The sequence below is a fragment of the Homarus americanus genome, unplaced genomic scaffold (genome assembly GCF_018991925.1).
Source record: "Homarus americanus isolate GMGI-L3 unplaced genomic scaffold, GMGI_Hamer_2.0 scaffold45562, whole genome shotgun sequence".
In the NCBI taxonomy this organism is placed as follows: domain Eukaryota; kingdom Metazoa; phylum Arthropoda; class Malacostraca; order Decapoda; family Nephropidae; genus Homarus; species Homarus americanus.
Window position 1 is genome coordinate 3,986,938 of NW_024744839.1, and position 19,626 is coordinate 4,006,563.

A 19,626-nucleotide genomic window follows, 5' to 3' on the forward strand; every position below is an offset into this window, starting at 1 on the left:
CTGCTGTTGGTTCGTCTCCTTCTCCCTGGCTGGATTTTCAACCTGAAGTGATTGCCCTCGGTGGACCGCTCCCGAAATCCCAGGTGAACCCTGTTATTCTCTGCAAATACCACCTCTCCAGGATCGCTCACTGGTCCCCAGGTAGGGTCGTCCTCTACACTGATGGTTCTGTTGACCCCGCTACAGGTAGGGCCGGGGCTGGTGTCTACATCTCCCGTCCTCATGCCCCTGAGCCTATCAAACTGTCTCTCAGAGTTTCTGACGGGGCATCCTCCACTCAGGCTGAACTAATAGCCCTCCTTGCTGCCCTTCTCGCTGAGGAAGAAGCAGATGGTTTCTGCCCCTTGCTTGTCTGCTGCGATTCCAGGTCTGCTCTCGACGGGATCGCATTTGGATCTGGGGAAAATAAGGACCTCATCCTCCGAATACGAGGGTTAACATCCACACTTCAGGATGAAGGCCGTCCTGTGACATTCCTATGGATACCTAGTCATGTCGGTATCTTGGGGAATGAGGCAGCAGATGACCTTGCCAAGACTGGCTGCAACAAGGCCACACCTGACTACGTTGTTCCTCGAACACTCTTTCAGATTAGGACCCAAATCCGCCGCAAACAGAGAGAAGCTCGGGAAGCAGCCATCCCCCTGGACTCCCCGCCCACATGGTACGATGTCCTCCGTAAACTTCCTGACTTCTCGTACGTCTACGGGAAAGGGTCGCGGAAGGGGGACGTGATTGCTGCCCGTATCATCATTGGGTATGACTTTGCTTGGGAGATTGGTATCCCCACATCCCCTGAGCAACGCTCTTGTGCGTTATGCAGAAGACCCGACAGCCGCACCCTTATCCACTACCTCCTAAGATGTCCCCACACACAACGCTTCCGTGACGCCTGCTGGACCACCACTCCACGACCCCCTGACGGAGACACGATGATCCTCCCAATACTGGCCAGATATTTTGTAAATAATATTAATTATGTGTTAAAGGAACATCCTTCCTTCCTTAGGCTTTAGTAAGCCCCTTTATAATATTTATACTGTATATACTTTTCACACTTGCCAGATGATTCTGGTGTCATTGTACAGGGGTACCTAGTGACAGCACTAGGATCCCGCTTCCTCTATCAAGGAATAAACAATTGAAATTGAAATTGAAATTGAACTATCAACCAGGAGCAAACTCGTAACAATGGTTTTAAATTAGACAAATTTAGATTTAGGTGTGAAATAGGTAAACACTGGTTTGGAAACAGAGTAGTGGATGAATGGAACAAGTTACCAAATATCATCATTAACTCGAATACGCTGAATAGCTTCAAACATAGGTTGGATGCTTATATGAGCAATAGGGGTTGGGTGTAAACGGGACTGCCCAGTATGGGCCAATAGGCCCGCTGCAGTTTCCTCCATTCTTATGTTCTTATGCACTGGCTCCTGAATGTATCTGAACCTGCTCCAGTGCTTGTCAAGTCTGGTTTTGAAAAAGCTCACACTCAGTGCTCTTCGAGATGCTTATACACCTCAGATAGGTCTACCCTTGTCCGTCTGTAGTAGAAGCTAGGCAATTGCAGGCACTCTAATCTCTCTAGGTAGCTGAGGTGCCGAAGTGCCGGCACCAGTCAACTGATAGACTCAAGCATAACTCGGGGGCCAGACAGTAACAGTACTCCAGGCGGGGAAGCATCTCACTCTTGAAGATCGTTACAAGGGATGGACCATCTAGGTATCTGAACGACCTTCTTATAGGACCTAATAATTTAGTTGCTTGGTTCACCTTCTCACAATGGCCCGAGAACTTCAGTTCATTGTCAACATTCACATGAAGGACATTTCGCATTCATTCTCAATAAATGCAGTTTCTTTATCCCGTTGGGACACATGATAAGCCTCCTTACCGTTGGTGCGACCCAGGTGCAGCGTCTTACATTTCGTGACATTAAATCTTAGTAGCCATTTCTTCGACCATTCTTAAAGCTTACAGAGATCTTTCTGCAACTTTTCACAGTCTGCTTGGTTCTTAATTTCCCTAAATAACTTGGCATCGTCCACAAACATTTGTATGGAGGATTGTACAGCTTCTGGCATGTCATTAATAAGCAAACACACAACATGAGACCCAATACACTGCCCTGTGGTACCTCGCTTGTCACGGGTACATATGTTGATTTCGTGCCATTAATCATCACACACTGCTTGCGATCATAGAGGAAGTCTCCGATCCACGCTAGGACACTCCCTCTAATCCCGTCCCCTTCCAGTTTAATTTTCAGCCTTTAATGAGGTACGCTGTCGAAAGCCTTGGCAAAATCTAGTTATGTATTGTCGATATTGCCACCCTGTTGCACCCTGGCATAAAACCATGTTGGTAATCCTTTACAAGGTTGTTTCATAGTAGATGTTCCATCATGGCATCTCTTATAATGCCCTGAAGTGCTTTATACACTATGCTGGTCAGGCTCACTGGTCTATAATTATTCATGGAGTGTCAATCGCCCTTTTTGAAAATAGGACTCACATTGACAATTTATTTCTCATAACCTCTTCTGAGAACACAATGTAGGTCAGCGCTGTGTTGAACCATGTCCCCAAAAGCAGGAAGATTGTTCTCATCCTCCATTGTGAACTCTGAGGAAAAGAAACTGTTCAATGCCTCCGCTTTGTCCTGGTCAGAATCTGCGTAACTACCATCTTCAAGCCTCAGGTTCGAAGTAGGTAGCTAGTTTCTCAGACATTCTGGAGCATGAATTTGCATTTTCTTCTAATTGTTTATGTCTCACATGTGATGATCTTGCTGAGTTTGTGACCTTGGCTCAACAGCCATGATTGTCTACTTTACAGGATAAAAGGTTAGCTTTAGGTTCCATTTCTAATCCAACTCTTGGCCCTGGTATTGCCATAATATGCTTTTATGTTTTTTTTTGATAAAGATCTCATGTTTATCTCAGGTAAACTAAAAAGATGAACATGTGTACCTATATACACTTTGTTCTCTTGCTGAAACATGTTGGTAGTTTTGTATTGACAAAGAATGATACTCATCCACTTTTCAAAGGCAGTTGTTTATCATAGGGACTAGCTCTGCACTTCAATCATTCCTTGAACCATCTGAAATCTACACACTTATGGTAAGTTGAATAAAATTCACTGCTAGTACATATCTTGTTTACAAAGTTGTACACAATCATGTTCAAACACATACAGATGCTAGTCATTACTATATCCCCCTCTGTGGGTACCCGGTATAGTGAATGACCCAAAAATACAGTATTGCACTATATAGTTCGAATAATCATATAGATGTCATCATAATGTATCGGGTCAAAATCAAACTCAAAGTAGCTCCAAGAATTGTATATTTTACAAGTCCATAACCAAAGAAAGATGCAACAATATCAAATAGTTACTTATTTTTTTAATGCATCTCAATAATACGTGAAGAGAGTGAGAGTATGAAAGGTTGATAATATGAAAATTGGAAATCTGAATTATCTAAGTCCACTTGGATATTCAATTTGTAAAATTAAATTACCGGTAAATAAGTTACGAATTAATTTAAAATCCCTTCACGAAGAGAAGTTAGGTAATTCAGATACTGGGTGTGATGGCTCTACAGACAAAGAGTGATACTGAGAATTCTATCAACACTCAGTAGATAGCTAATTCAGTCATTATTGAAGGTTGATTCTCATTCTATGTACAGTACATAATTGTGAAACTCCAGTGACTCTTTAATTCTGAACATATATTACAAGTAAAAAAGTGGAAATAAACTTCCCCTAACTCTTAAGTTGAAGTTTTCAGCCCCTTCTTAAAAATTTAAATTTTGTGACCCATATCACTTTAAAACTCAACATGTCTGATACGATCGTGAACAAGTTAAGGGAGCATTGGATAATCTCATTAGAAATCTCTTTGGTTAATTTTGACAGTACCCCCCTGTACAGTATTTCCATAACAAAATTAGGTCAATCCCTTTGTTCTTCATTCATCTTGTAGACTCAAAGGAAGCAAATGTAATAGTTTTGCCAAAGTTTAAGTAAATCTATTACCGTAACCGTACTTTAGTACTTTTCATTATATAATTGTGGTATATAGAAAACTATCACTAAAATATATGGGAAATAAGGCATTAACATTTGTAAACTGTTTTCATTCACACTAAACAGAAATTCTGAGGAAAAGGAAAGCCCTCTTTTGGCAATGACAAATTTATATTACTCTGTTTTCCCTTAAGTCAATCCAACAGTAACTATTTACAGAGAATATTATAAGCTAACAATGTACTGTATTACCTTTTCATGTGAGTAAACCCAATGTGAGATTATTCTGCTGGTACCTTTAGCTGCACACATTTTGGCAAAAAATCTAAACATCAATTCCAAACATTACCTATGACGTTTTAGAAGTGACATCATATACAGGTACACAGGAAAATATTTAACATTTATACAATCACGCATATTGAGCACCTAAGGCGTTGGCGTCTCATGATTTTTTATTATTTTGACTAGAATTTCTTTTGCCTCAGTAGCCTTCTCTGTAATCATATACACCTATTGCACAGGCTGAAAATTTGTTTAATTTTTTTTTTTAAATATTATGGAATATATTTTCTCAGAAAGAATGTATGATGCCTAACACTCGACCTCTATCCCTGTTTCATAAACAAAACAAGTGATTCACATGTAACCATAATACCTGCATTGTTTAAAATTGTGTTATTTTTTACACTACATCTGTTATTAATGTACAGACACAACTAAAATACAAAGGCATGATTTTACTGCAGAATAACATGTATTCAAAAATAAAAAAATACAGCCACAACTCACTGAAGACAGGCATTGTAAGAAAACACACCCTGTAATACAGTATTTCAAAAGGCAAGTGCACCAGCCTTGTCTAAATTTATTCTTAAATAAACCGACAGCACACACTGAAACCTAATAAAGTTTGTATATTATTTAAAATCATTAGATTTTAAGAAGTTCACAAATTTGTTCAGAATACAGTGGCAGCACCCGATGGGGAGAGTGTGCTCCCTCCCTCCAGAATTTATTGGTGACATGATGATAAATGCCATGCCATCAATGAGTGTCCTATGAGCCTGGGTATTACAGGATAAATAGTATACAAAAGGTTTACTATACAATTGGCCAAAGCACTTGAATCTATGATGAGGAACATTTCATCACCCTCACTATGTGTTCCCAGCTCTGCCACTGTGAACATGTCAAAATGTCCTTCCCTAATCACACTGTGTATTCGAATATTTTACTTGTATTGAAGCCATACAAAAGTAAACATGCCAAGCAAATTTTGTATTATACTGTATAGATATATATACATGTATATATATTTATATATGTGAATTAACTCATTACCAATCTAATGAAGTATGACATTATTTATACATTTATGATATAATACATTTTATAACTATAATTTTATTTAACCCTTAATTCTGGTGTATAAGATTTTAATAGCCATCTTGAAGAAGATGAAACAGTTTCTTCTCTATCGTGAGTGTCTATTTTATAATGTTGCCAAACCTAAATGAGTCTAAAAGTTCAATAGATAAATCCTTTAATAATACCTAATTAAACATCTATTGTCATATAATAAGTACTGACAATATGAGGCACATGTCAAATTGTTCCATATGCATCCACATCCCAATCTTTCATGTATCAAACACCCAACACACAATAGTCAATATCTCACTCAGTAAAAAGTACTCTATGTGACCTAAGCAATAGTACAATTTTATCTAAGGGAGCTTAGCATACATGTCATCAATCTGTGGAGTGAAGTACTTTTTGAGTTGTGGTCGCTTGGATTTGAGAGTTGGAGTGAGAAGCCCATTCTGGACACTGAAGAGGTCTGGGTGGAGGTAAATGTCCTTAGCCTGAAAAAAAAAACCACCTATATCTAGTAACTTCACTACTTTTCTATTGTAGTAAAACAAACAGTTATACTACAATAGAAAAGTAGTGAAGTTACTATAAAAATTGAATTTTCTGATGTTCCAAAATTTATGTAATAAGAATTAGTTTAGTTATTCCTCTGAAATGTAAGAGAGTTGGACTTACAGAAAATAGGAAGGGACTGCTGAGGTGAAAACGTAAAGTGAACAACATAACATATGGGATTAATTGAAATAGACCGGGCTGACCCCAAACTCCACTTTTTCAGACACAATACCTACAGTACGTTGTAGTAAAAATAAATTCTTAATTTTATGATGGTATGCACACACAATTAATAATTAAGAGAAATATCAATAATATTAGGTTTTTTAACACTTACATTAGTAGAAAAGATGGCTGGGCACACGGGGATGGGGGGTTGGTTCCGAGGCAGAGGGCAGATTATTGGCCCTCACCTGTATCACTTGTATCAATTGTATCACTATCCACCACAGAGGCTTGCAGGACCTCTTTGTCAAACCTCTCAAAGTCCATATCCTCACTATCATTATCACTATCACTGACTTGGGCCGGCTGTGGTGGGTGGCGGGTGAAGAACTCGGTAATGTTTTGATGACTGGGCGACCTTGTGCGCACCCTGCTCTCCGCGTAGAAGGGTACACACACCGCGGAAAGTGAGCATTCCGGTTTCGGCAGGGTACCGCGTAAACGTGGAAACGCGTAAAGTGGGATCGAGTAAAGCGAGGGTTGACTGTATGTGATTTTCTTAGTAAATAAGTAATGTTATTTTTTAAGTAGTAATTACAAGATAGATTGATGATTGTAGATCATGATGACATAACTGACTACTTAGAAATTACCACACTTCAAGAATTGTTCGATACTGAAAGTGAAGGCTGACCTGTAATTGTGAGTGTTTCTAAGCCACATCAGTGCATTGTAATAATTTTTCCACAACTTTTATAGTTTGATTACAAGTAACAATATACAAGGCGGCTGGGCTGGCAAGTCAGCGATGTACAATAATCCCGTGTTTTTCGCGTTTTTTTTATCGCGGTTTTGACCATTCGCGTTTTTTTTACTAAAAAATTATATATACAGGTGCTCCTCTACTTACGAACGAATTACGTTCCTGAGGCTTGTTTGTAAGTCCAACTTTACCCCTGTAGATACCAAACATATTATAAAAAATGAAAATATTATGGATATTTAGTACAGCTATACCCTTTAATACAGCTTTAAAACCTGGCTCACTCTTCTCCTCGTAGGTAATGTTTGTTCTACTGTATCTGGAATTTTCTTCAAAATAATCCAGTCTCATCCACATTAAACACCTGTTCTGGCAGGTAGCCCCCTTCAGTGATGATGTTTGTATCTCTGAAAGTTTGTAAGTTGAATGTTCTTAAGTAGAGGAGCACTTGTATATACTGTATATAAAGTACGTATACTTTAAAAACAAAAATTAAAATTCTGCGCCATTTTCGATATTCCCGTGCAGTGCGGCAAAGAGACGCCACGCTTTCCAGACTCAGACACCCCCTCAGACACCCGCTGCTCCGATAGGCCTCAGTCCACACGTGCCTACCGTACTGTGAACTCTACTGTGATTACCTTTTCTGTTTGTCCTCCCATGTGCATTCCACATGGCTCCGGGACGTAAGCCAGCCTCATCAAAGGCAAACATTACTAGCAAAGACTCTAAAGTGATCAAGAGATCAAGAATAGTGATGACCTTAACGGGAAAAAACAGTTTTATTGGACAAGCTCAGAGGTGGCATGAGCAATGGCTCGAGATGTGGTGAAGACTGACAATTCATTTGTGTCTTTTTTCAGAATACAAGTCTTCAAGTGGAGGAATGTGGGTGGAAGAGGACTGGCTCGCTGGCGTGACTGCATGAGGGCGGGCAGATGTAGGGACAGCAGGGAGAGGCTGGCAATGTGGGTGTTGCCGACCTCAGCGAAATATAAAATTTTTCATTTACTTGTAAATAATTTTTTTTTTATATAACTGTGTTTACGTTTTCCATTATTATACTACAATATGATTATGTAGTTTCAAATAATGATGTTAGTAAATGCTGGTACAGTGCATCAGTGATCAGTGTGACCACTGGGCTGTGAGTGGAGTGCATGCCATGGTTAAGTGCATGACCTACCTGAGCTGTTTGGTGACAACAGGTATAGTGATTCGTAAAAGAGTATTCGGGGTGTTTCAGGAACGTAATTCCCGTGAAAAACACGGGATTGCTGTAGTTATAGCCCACAGCCTCCACACACATTCACTTCTCACACATGCTCACCCATGCTCTGCATTTTTCTTATTTTATAGTTTTATAATATATTTACTTTATTTCCAAGTCACGTCGCTTATATAGAGTGGAATAAGTGTTAAAGAAGTAATTTTTTTAGTTTTTTTTTTTAACTCGAATTGTCAAGGCCAGCCTGTAGTTTGTGCATTGTACGATTTATTGGGGGATCCTAAAAGTGAGGTAGTACGCAGCTATCAAACACGGAGGTACTACCGCCTGGGAAGATATTATAAGCATAATGTATTGTCTAATGGTAGACCCTGCTGCCATATGGCATCACAAAAATTGTGACCAAGTCCCAGGTTGCTGATCTGACTTTCTGCCTCATTTACACACAATTGCAGGTTCTCACTTGTTACTCTTACTATTAACAACACAACATACATATATCATTTCTCACTATTGATATTTTTATTTTTTGTTTTTTAATTTATTCATGGCTCTTTATTATTACAGGCGGTATTATTATTATTATTATTATTATTTATAATTTTCATAGACTTTTATTATTACTGTATTTGTATTTTCTTTTAATATAATTATTTTTTTTTAAATATTGTTATTAATTTTATTATTATTATTATTATTATTATTATTATTATTATTATTGTTATTATTATTATTATTTTCTTTTATTATAATTGTTATTCATTAAATATATTTATATTAATTTTATTACTATTATTATTATTATTACCATTATCATCATCATCGGCATAATTATTATTATTATTATTGTTTTATTACATTTTCGCCCCACGGGCCTTGATGTGGGTCATTAAAAAGGACCCGTGCCTGGGTGGGCTAATGCCCTTAAAGAAATAAAGAAACCTGGAAAATCTCTTTATCTGACACCTCTCAATCCCTGTAGGTGCCAGGTAACTGGGATTCTACTGTATATATAGTATAAAGAAACTAAAAATATGGATTAATGTCCACAAACGTAGGGTACAATTTAACACAAGAGTGGAACCAATAATTATCATGCAAAATTAAATTGCTGTTATTGTTAAAACTTCATCGATGAGGAAAGAGGATAAAGATGGTAACCTTCAACATGACGGCAAGCATTACACATCAGTTATGAAAAAATTCACATCATTCACAAGTTATTCCTCAGATGTTTCTCAAACTTTTTTTTTTAAGCCAGTCAGGGGGAAAAAATGTACAGTACGTACAGTACATTTAACAGGGTGAGTAAACGATAATAAAGTATGATAATAAATACTGAAGAGTTTTTAATGAATTACATAAATCTTACCTGTTCAAAGGACTTGAGACCAGCTGCCTTGCCAAGGTTGGTAATGTCATCCATAATAAGCTGTTTAACATGAGGATTAGCACACAGAACAGAGAGCGTGCCAGGGATCTCCTGTTCCCTTGCCCATTCCTTTACGGATTCTACCTCCGGAACAATGATGGCCACCACACTTGACTGTTTAGAAAGATTGTGGATTCAATATTACAATCATAAGTTTTTCAAAATATCTTATAAGAATACAGTACATTACAGTATTTGTAAATGAACATAATGAGACATGAGTAAGGTAACTTCATTTACAATACTGTACAGTACTATATGTAAGGCTTACGTAGCTCACCTGCAAAAAGTAGGAAAGACATCATCCTCACTCTACTTATGGTATATTCAACAGATAATGAAGGCTTTAAATATATAGTACTGTATTGTATGTACTGCCATATTATGCATCATCATCATATGGTATAAAATAATATCTTTGTTAGCTGGAATCCCTCTTAATCGGAACTCTCCGATAGCCGCAATTGAAATTTTCTCAGAAAATCTTTCCCAAAGCCGGAAATTTCCAGAAAATTTTGTCATTGAGAAAATTGTTCCGAGAAAATGTTCCCAGTACCTAGAAAATTCCAGGGATGGGGGAGTTTATTCCTGGGTTTGAGAGATGAAAATCAGGCGCATTTTCTGGAAATTTTGAGAAAGATTTTCTGGTACCTGGAAAATTCCAGGGATGGGGTTATTTTTCCGGGTTTGAGAGATGATGTACTGTACAGTAATGCAGAATTTCTTGAACTTCCGAGAAAATTTTTTTTTGTTACCTGGAAAATTCCGGGAATGAGGGATTTTTTTTTTCCGGTTTTGAGATAGTTGTCTCGTTACCCGGAAATCTCTCATTCCTGGAAGTGCTCTGCATCAATTGTTTTGGCTAGTGGAGATATCACTTGTGTGTGTGTGTGTGTGTGTGTGTGTGTGTGTGTGTGTGTGTGGACTGTATTTTGTTTTATAAGTTACCTTATTTTACGGTGAGCATACATTGAGCCCTTTAAATTTGATGCGTGTGTTTGGGGGGAGTAAAAAAATTTTTGGATTATCAAATAATTTTTTTTTATATGTACGTTTGTCTACTTTTTTTTTAATCCTCGTGTGCATGTATGGACATGCATGTGAATATGTGAGAACTGGTAACCTTTACCGTAACATACGGCATATAAGATGCAGGGAGTATTTAGGAAAACACTTTTGTGTGTAATTTCCTCCTGTATCCATAGTTTTCTTAAAACAATATATACTGTATCAGTAAATGTGAGGAATAAATAAGTCACAACAAAAAATACTATTGCCAAACCAGTTGTACTGTACATCTGTACTCCCCGTTCACCATAGCAATGGTGATGCTACCTCTGCCGATTCCCTAGCTCCCCCACTAAGCCAGCTGATTCATGTGCAAAGAAATGTTCATTACTTTATGTGTTTGCCCTTAGGAAAATTATTTCTTTTACTTTTTTCACAATATGTATGTAGGATGGTGTATGCATGTACAGTATATCAGTAAAAACAAATGAAGAAAGTTATGTATATCTACCCGAAAATACGAGTTAATAAACAACATCTTGGCCCAGTAGCTTGGTGGTTACACAGACGAGTCTAACCTGGCTACAATGCCACCAGTGATGTTAACAGATGTAAATGTTAAAAGAAAGTTATCTGCAAATCTTCATTTGTATCAAGTATTTGCAGATTGAAAAATAAATGCAGCAGGTATGGCATTAAGTAGATTGTAATGCTTGTAGGACTTCAGAAATGGTTACTGCTTAGCTACCTCTGAAGAGTAGGGTGTCTGCCGTACAGACATACTAATCGTCTCAGGTTTTCGTCATCATTACAGTATAGAGTAGTTATGGATCTACCTTTTAGATTTACAACAATTATTTTTTAATTCATAAAAAATAATAATAATGTTTAAGTAAGCAATAACATATTTCACATATAGGGCCCAGGCTGATTTTTTTAGCCATTTTTCAGATATTTATGGCATCTTATATGCTGTAAAATACAGTATTTTATATGGAGCCTGTATCATGAGATATAAACAAATAAAAATAATGCATATCCAACACTTACTTTGAGACTTTCACCATGTACGAATACCTGGGCAACGAACTGTGATCGTACATATATATTTTCTATTTTCTCAGGAGCAATATATTCACCCTGTGACAGCTTAAAGATGTGCTTCTTGCGATCAATTATCTTCAGTGTTCCATTCTGTAAGAGAGCAACATTATAATTCATACTGACATTACAAATCAGTTAATTTACCATACTTATAATATTGCATAAATTAAGTAATTTTGGATACAGGAAATGTGTAATATAATAGACCTTTAATACATCTGCGATCTTGACATTTGGCACAGGGGTGCTTTTTTTAATTGTGGCACATGGTCTAGTTATGTTACCAATTTGTACAGATTGTCTCAGGGGTCATGAACCAGAACAAACTTCAAAGCTCTTCTTTTCTTTTCTTTTTTCAAATGAGGGAATCATAAAAAATCGAAGATGAGACACCCTGTATAAAGTTCGGTTACATAGTCTTTCACATCACTGTTGGTCAATGACTCCATACATCTGTGCTATCAAGAGAAGCAAATAAAACTCAAGCACAAAATGATAACTATTAAATCCTCATTAACCATCAATGTAATTTTTTTTATCCAATATTAAGTGTTGTATTACTACTATACCAGAAGGTGGTAACCTGGCAATACCTTGAATTTTGCTTATACAGCTCCTCCCCAACTTACGACGGGGTTAGGGACCCAAATCCAAGTCGTAAGTCGAAAATGCTTAAATAATACATAAAAAATCTAAAATGGGTGTCTCTTTTTCTTCTCAGCACCACACAACTCTCACTTTTAAGCTTGCCAGCCTTTAAAGTGAATTACAAACGAAAATTTTCTCTGTGTACTGATGTTGGGACTCGAAAATACGTAATTTGACAAAATTTTGGTACGACTGAGGCAGGTCGTAAGTCGAGTAGGTCGTATGTCGGGGATGAACTGTATTGTTGTTTTAACTAATTACTGTATAATTATTACTCACATTAAAGCATTGTCTTTATTCACTGTATAAAGAAAACAAACTCTTTCTTATCATAAGTTTCTCTTTTCATCCCAATACACCAGTTTTGTTTACTATATAAAAGAACCAAAAGCAACTTACAGGGAGCCATTGGCCAATGTCCCCAGTGTGAAGCCATCCTGAGCTATCAATTGTTTCTCGAGTCTTTTCAGGATCTTTGAAGTAGCCTTTGAATACATTGGAACCTTTTATGCATACTTCACCCTGACCTGTGAAAAAATTACAGAACTAAATATTAATATGCCATTATTAATATTTACAAGTTATACGTACATGGTCAACATTCATTGTAAGTTTTAACAATAACAATACAGTAAGATGTATCTTTATGAAAATCAAACTAAACCTATATTTATTAGTATTATTTACATAAAACAAATATACTGTATGGTAATTCTACACACTAAGAAACTTACCCTGAGCAGCATAATAGTCCATGTCTGGAACATCACACAGCTTGATAGCATTACAGGCAATAGGAGGACCTACGTGGTCAGGTCTGTAGTCACCCTGGATGGTCAAAGTTGATGGGGCCCCACATTCTGTTTGGCCATAACCTTCTACAATCTGTCAGGCAAAGAAAATACAAATATCTCATTAATCATTGTCTAAAAATTCATCTGGTAGATATTTAGTGTAATCAACCTATTACACTTCCGTGGTGAAACATACAATGCTACATATAGGTGAAATTATATTGAGTGAAATTAAAATGGATATACTGAACCCCCTAATAGCTTTGCACCTTGCCCCAGTTAGCACCAGTCACCATATAGTGTTGTCATTCAGATTTAACTGTTACCTGGTTCAAGATAAAGCCAGGACAAGGTGCAAATATTACAAGGGAAATTACAACGGGATGAGGCAAGAGATGAGGGGTATTCACTGGCCTGACTCATTAAGGCACAAGAACGCAGACACTACGCTGAATATCATAACTAGTAACGTGACCCATTTGATCGATAAATATATACCCAAGACCAAACCCAGTGCCTCTAGGAATACGAGGGGATCCCTACACATGAACCATGCGGCAGTCGATAAAGTTAAGAAGAAAACCCAGAAATTCAAGATGTGGGTTGGGTCAAATGATGAGCAGGACAGGAGGATGTATGCAAGAGCCAGAAACCAAGCAAAGATAGAATGTAGAAGGGCTGAAAAGGAGTTCTAGAGGCTGGTTGCAAGTGAGGTCAAGTCAAACCCAAAGGCGTTTTACCGCTATGCAGAGTCGAAATTAAAAACTCGAGTAGGATCTGAGGCTTGAAGATGATAGTTTCGCAGATTCTGACCAGGATAAAGCTGAGGCATTGAACAGCTTCTTTTCCTCGGTGTTCACAAGAGAGGATGTGATTAACCTCCCTGTGTTTGAGGACAGACAGTTCGACACAGCACTGACCCACATTGTATTCACAGAAGAAGGTATTAGAAATAAACTGTCAAAGCTAAAGGTCCATACCAGTCCCAGCCCTGACATGGTGCATCCTAGAGTGCTAAGAGAGTTGTGCAACGAGCCTGCCGAGTCCCTGAAGATTCTGTTTTGTTAATGCCTGGATGAACAAAAGGTCCCCAGTGAATGGAAAGTGGCTTATGTGAGTCCTATCTTCAAGAAAGGCGATCGTCACTCCACGAAGAACTATAGACCGGTGAGCCTGACCAGCATAATATGTAAAGTACTTGAGAGTATTATCAGAGATGCCGCGATGGAACACCTACTACGAAACAACCTTATAAAGGATTGCCAACATGGTTTTAGGCCGGGGCGCTCCTGCTTAACACAATTGCTCAAGGTATTGGATATTTGGTCCCATATTCTGGAATGGGGTGGTAATATAGACACTATTTACCTAGATTTTGCCAAGGCTTTCGACAGTATACCCCATGAAAGGCTGAAAATCAAACTGGAAGGGTATGGAATTCGGGGAAATGTCCTAGCGTGGATAGAAGACTTTCTACATGACCGCAAGCAGTGTGTGGTGATTAATGGCACAAAATCATCATCCATACCTGTCACAAGCGGGGTACCACAGGGTAGTGTATTGGGCCCGCTGTTGTTTGTTTGTTTCATAAATGACATACCTGACGTTGTACACACCTCCATACAAATGTTTGCCGATGACGCCAAGTTATTGCGGGAAATCAAGAACCAAGCGGACTGAGAAGAGCTGCAGAAGGACCTCTGTGGGCTCCAAGAATGGTCGAAGATATGACTGCTGAGATTCAATGTCACAAAGTGTAAGAGGATGCACCTGGAGCGTACCAACGGTGAGGAGGCGTATCATATGTCCCAACGGGATGAAGAAACTACACTATTTGAGATTGAATGTGAGAAGGACCTAGGTGTGTATGTTGACAATGATCTGAAGTTCTCGGGCCTTTGCGAGAAAAAGGTAAATCATGCAAATAAATTATTGGGTCTTACAAGAAGGTCATTCAGATATCTAGATGGTCGGTCCCTCATAACGATCTTCAAGAGTGAAGTGCTTCCCCATCTGGAGTACTGTCACCCCGTCTGGTCCTCGAAATATGCTAGGGACTGTCAGTTGGTTGAAAATGTTCAAAGGAGGGCCACCAGACTGGTGACTGCACTTCGGCACCTCAGCTACCCTGAGAGATTGGAGCGCCTGAACTTGCCTAGCTTATACTACAGACGGGCAAGGGGTGACCTAATTGAGGTGTATAAGCATCTCAAGGGGCACTACTCAGTCGAGTGTCCTTACTTGGAGCTGGCGGACGCTCGCCCCACAAGGGGTCACAGTTCAAGATTGAAGAAGCTGCAAGTCCAGAAAACTGTGACGGTAAACTTTTTCAGAGTGAGAGTTGTGAACTCTTGGAACAATCTACCAGAAAGTGTTGTGACGGCACCGAGTGTGAGCTCTTTCAAGACAAGACTTGAACAACACTGGAGTGGGTTCAGGTACATTCAGGAGCTGGTGCATGCCCAGTACTTGCCAACAGTGCGTAACAGAGACGTGACCGATCGCCCATGAGGCTAACAAGCCAATCATTTGGTGAAGAGGATAAAAGAAAAGGAAAAGTAACAGACGTGACCGATCGCCCAAGCGGCTAACGAGCCGATCATTGGTGAAGAGGATAAAAGTAAAAAGTAAAGTAAAAGTTTATCCTCTGACAAATATGCATGTTTATTCATTTCTATTTTGTTTTTCATTCACATATTTGACACTACAGCTCACACTATTTTTAAGTAACCTTTAAAGTTAAAGCCTTATGAGAACTGTAGCCCTAATTATATTAAAAAAAAGCATAGATAAACAAATAAATAACTAAATGACAATACTTACAACACATCCTAAAGCAACTCTCATAAATGTGAGCACATTGCCTGCCAGAGGTGCTGACCCCACAACAAGCAGTCTCAATCTGCCACCCATTCCATCTTGGACCTTCTTGAATACTAACTTATCCCAGATGGATGTTCTTCTTACCACACCTCTGAAAGAAGATAATCATATTTCATGCCACTCTTAAACATATGCAATTACAGTAACTCTTGTTTTATTAATTATTATTCTCCATCTGATCTACTGGAACTGGATACTTTTTTTTTTATAGAGGACAGTTTTGCCTAATTTCATCTCATTAAGTGATCTATTCGGTGAGGGAGTAGAAGAACTCTCTAGACTGACATTAATGGCTTTTTTGTTTTGCCAGTAACTTTTTTTTTATTTGGATGTTTCTATATTCTTCAAAATTAGAAAGAAGATTGATAATGGACCCTTCCACAAAATGTGTGGAACACACTCTTGGTCTTAGCTGACAACAAGTAACATCATGGGTCCCTTAGAATGCCAATCTCTATTATGTTTATTTCTTGTTGATTTATTGGTTATGTAAAGGCATAAATGTTAAACACTGATCAAAGCAAGTGTGGAGTTAATGACAAGAGGGACTTGGGGAAGTTATGACAACTCTCCACTGCATAAAGTACAGTAAACTGTCAGCATCTACATCATCCAACAAGTACAATCTACACTTCAAAGTAGGCCCCATTGTACCCCTGAGTCTGCTAATATTGCACAAGTGATTACAGCACATTCACTGAATCTCTTACAACTGAAGTAGAACTTATTTAGATTAATGTTTTTCAATGTGAAGACAAATTAAAAAAAATGCATAACTTATATTTATATACATTTCTCTCACACTTGGTATGCTTTATACATCTGAAACTTTTCCAACAATTAATGTTGGGATTATGACATACTGTATACCAATGTCCTACATTTAATATTTATATCTTTCTTTATCATCAGGTTTGTTTATGAAGTCAAGTCTTTTGACAAAAAAATACTTTTCTCTTGGTGTAACTACCGGTAGTTTATCTTTCACCAGTTCTAGAACATACCTTTCCAATTCTGCTTTCTTGCTTGCTGCTGCCATCTTCAACATGAGTTTCTTAATAGCTGATCCATTGACTGATGTTGCGACTTTGTCAAAAACACGATTCAGGAGACGAGGGACAGATGGGGTGATGGTCGGGCGTAAAGCTTTGTAGTCATCAACAAGATTTCGAATGTCACCAGAGTAAAAGCCGACAGCACCACCAGCTATATAAACAGCCACTTCACAGCAGCGCTCTAACATGTGGGCCAAAGGCAGGAAAGACAGCATGACATCACTCTGGGGAAGAGAGACTTATGTCTTATACCTATTGTATTTTATACAGTACGAACTTCTTGTATCTTATTTACTACATTTAACACTTCAAACAACACACACTTGTTATGTCTCAAACCAGTGTTTCTCATACTTGTTTAATCTAATTTGTTATAACGCGCACAACATTTACTAGGCTTGCAACAACTTGATGTCTAGTAAATTTTTGTCTTGAATATTCATTGCTAGAAAATTTGAAAAAATATAGGAGCTTGATGGAGAAATAAAAGAAGCACATACAGTAATATAATTTCTCATACTGTAGTTACAAATCAACTTACTTTATGTGGTTTGTGCTCAGCCAGCTGTAGGAGTGTTGCAGAAACATCTGCAACAATATTTTCATGTGACAACATGACACCCTTGGGGTTACCAGTAGTACCAGACGTGTAGCAGATCGTACACAGGTCATCTGGATTTGGGGGCTGTTGAAAAATTTGCATTTTAAAACTTGTTTTTATAGTTTCTGCAATGCATAAACTTAGCTGTGAATAAGAGTAACTTTGTGCAGTGTACTGCATAATACTGTACTGTACTGTATTAAGAGTGGTTTAATTTTACACTTATGATTGTATAATACTGACCACAGTCATACATGTAAGTTAACGTAAAATCAAACAATTCATAAAACATGTAGCTATAACTTCATTATTGAGTCCCCCAATCTGAGACGTCCGTTTTCTGACCACTTTAGTACACCTGAGAACTCTGTTTTCTCTCGTGTACCTTGGAGACTCTAATATCTCATATGCTGATTTGCGATTTGAAATTGCGAATTAATGCATATGTGTTGCATTAAGATAGATATGTCTGCTTACAGATGAAACATTCAAGATCCATTGTGGGTGACGTTGAAAGCTTCAACTGTATTTATGTTTAGTAAAATTGTGAAATAAATTCAGTGTAGAGTCTGCCAGTGAGAGTGACGAATCCTGACATTAGCCTTGGGGACGCCCTGAGTTTCCAATTGCTACTAAAGTTAGACCATTTTAATTCCCAATCATCAGAGAATCTGTTGATTGTATTGAAATTATTGTCAGTTTTATATTTTAGGAAGTCATTAATCTTCTGAAAGAAACATGTCGACTTCTTATCACCTAAAATCTAACGACAAAATATCAGTATTCCCTTGTTTCTTGTTTGCTGACGATGTGAGAAATGACGTTATCAGCTTGTGTGCTTGATGTCAATTTGAGTATTGCCTTGCAAGCCTAATCACTGATTAGATTGTAAACAATAGACTTAAGAATTGATCTGACCCATGACAATGATTTTCATAGTCCAAGGTATAACGCAGCTGAGTTAAAAGAATATGTATGTACATATACGAAAAGGCATTCTGACATGAATGAGTTGCCATACGCCCCATATGTAACTGTGTGCAAGGGACAATCGTCACGTTTCAGATGATCCTCCATTGTATTTCAGGTATGTAACTAGTGCCTCACGTCCACCATATTAAGTGAATTTAACCCAGTTGAACTTTGTTGAATATCAATGTTCATGTTTTAACATAGTTGAAAGTCTTATGTGCCAAGTACTGAAATAACGCAACTAGACATCGTTTGTGTTGACTCCATGCGTTTCCCTTGCCAGGCGTGTGTGATAATTTGTATTTGATTTGACTACGTTTCTGAAGACCCTCCATCGTATCTCAAGCACGGTGGGTGTTTGTTGTCGTTACTTGCTGCTACCGACTGCCAGTAGCAGCCTGCAGGCAAGCTCTCCGAAGCAGGATGTCTTTAATCCAGCGAGATTAAAATCAGAGGGAATGACGTGCCCTTGGAGTTAACCAAGGGAGAGTGGGCTCTCTAGCACTGCGCGTCGGAGTTTAGCAAGGCTACAGCCGAGCACATGGTTGAACGTCAAGGATTGTTCTTTGAATGTATATGATTGTGGATAATTAGCAGGAATATAGTTGTCCCAGGTTGAGTATGGAAACCATAAATATTGGTATTACCAGTATTAGAGTTTGTTATATGTTGTGAGTAAACCATCGAGGTATACTCACAACAGAGTTGCTGGTACTGTGTAAGTTTCCTGTGATAGCATGTTGCTCTAAATATTAATACCATCATTCTGTGCTAAGGTGTGTAAGGTGACCATCTTTGCTGTCTATGATATATAATAATATCCTTAAGGTATAAATACTGAATGCTAATTGAAGATCTATTTTTGTTACTTATACAGTAACCTAGTGGTCCATTTTTGTTTGAGTGTTACAGTAAAGTAATCAGTGATTGAACCTAATTTTTGTTGTGGTGAATAAAGGTTTAAATTTTCATACTACTGTATTCACCTTTGATTTTAAT

The 19,626-nt window shown here is 38.0% G+C and overlaps 1 protein-coding gene across 8 annotated transcripts in view; it reads right to left on the reverse strand.

Annotated features, from left to right (window-relative positions):
- Positions 1-3,338: 3,338 nt before the first annotated feature.
- Positions 3,339-19,626, reverse strand: part of LOC121878196 (long-chain-fatty-acid--CoA ligase 1-like) — a 93,347-nt gene continuing 77,059 nt past the window's right edge. For all 8 annotated transcript variants that reach the window (XM_042384255.1, XM_042384252.1, XM_042384254.1 and 5 more), the window contains 8 exons: positions 17,596-17,739; positions 17,004-17,278; positions 15,940-16,090; positions 13,057-13,207; positions 12,722-12,849; positions 11,621-11,764; positions 9,503-9,676; positions 3,339-5,910 (listed from right to left, as the gene is read on the reverse strand). In XM_042384255.1, coding sequence (XP_042240189.1) covers positions 5,773-5,910; positions 9,503-9,676; positions 11,621-11,764; positions 12,722-12,849; positions 13,057-13,207; positions 15,940-16,090; positions 17,004-17,278; positions 17,596-17,739 — 1,305 coding nt within the window. In that variant the 3' untranslated portion in view covers positions 3,339-5,772. The remainder of the gene's footprint in view (positions 5,911-9,502; positions 9,677-11,620; positions 11,765-12,721; positions 12,850-13,056; positions 13,208-15,939; positions 16,091-17,003; positions 17,279-17,595; positions 17,740-19,626) is intronic.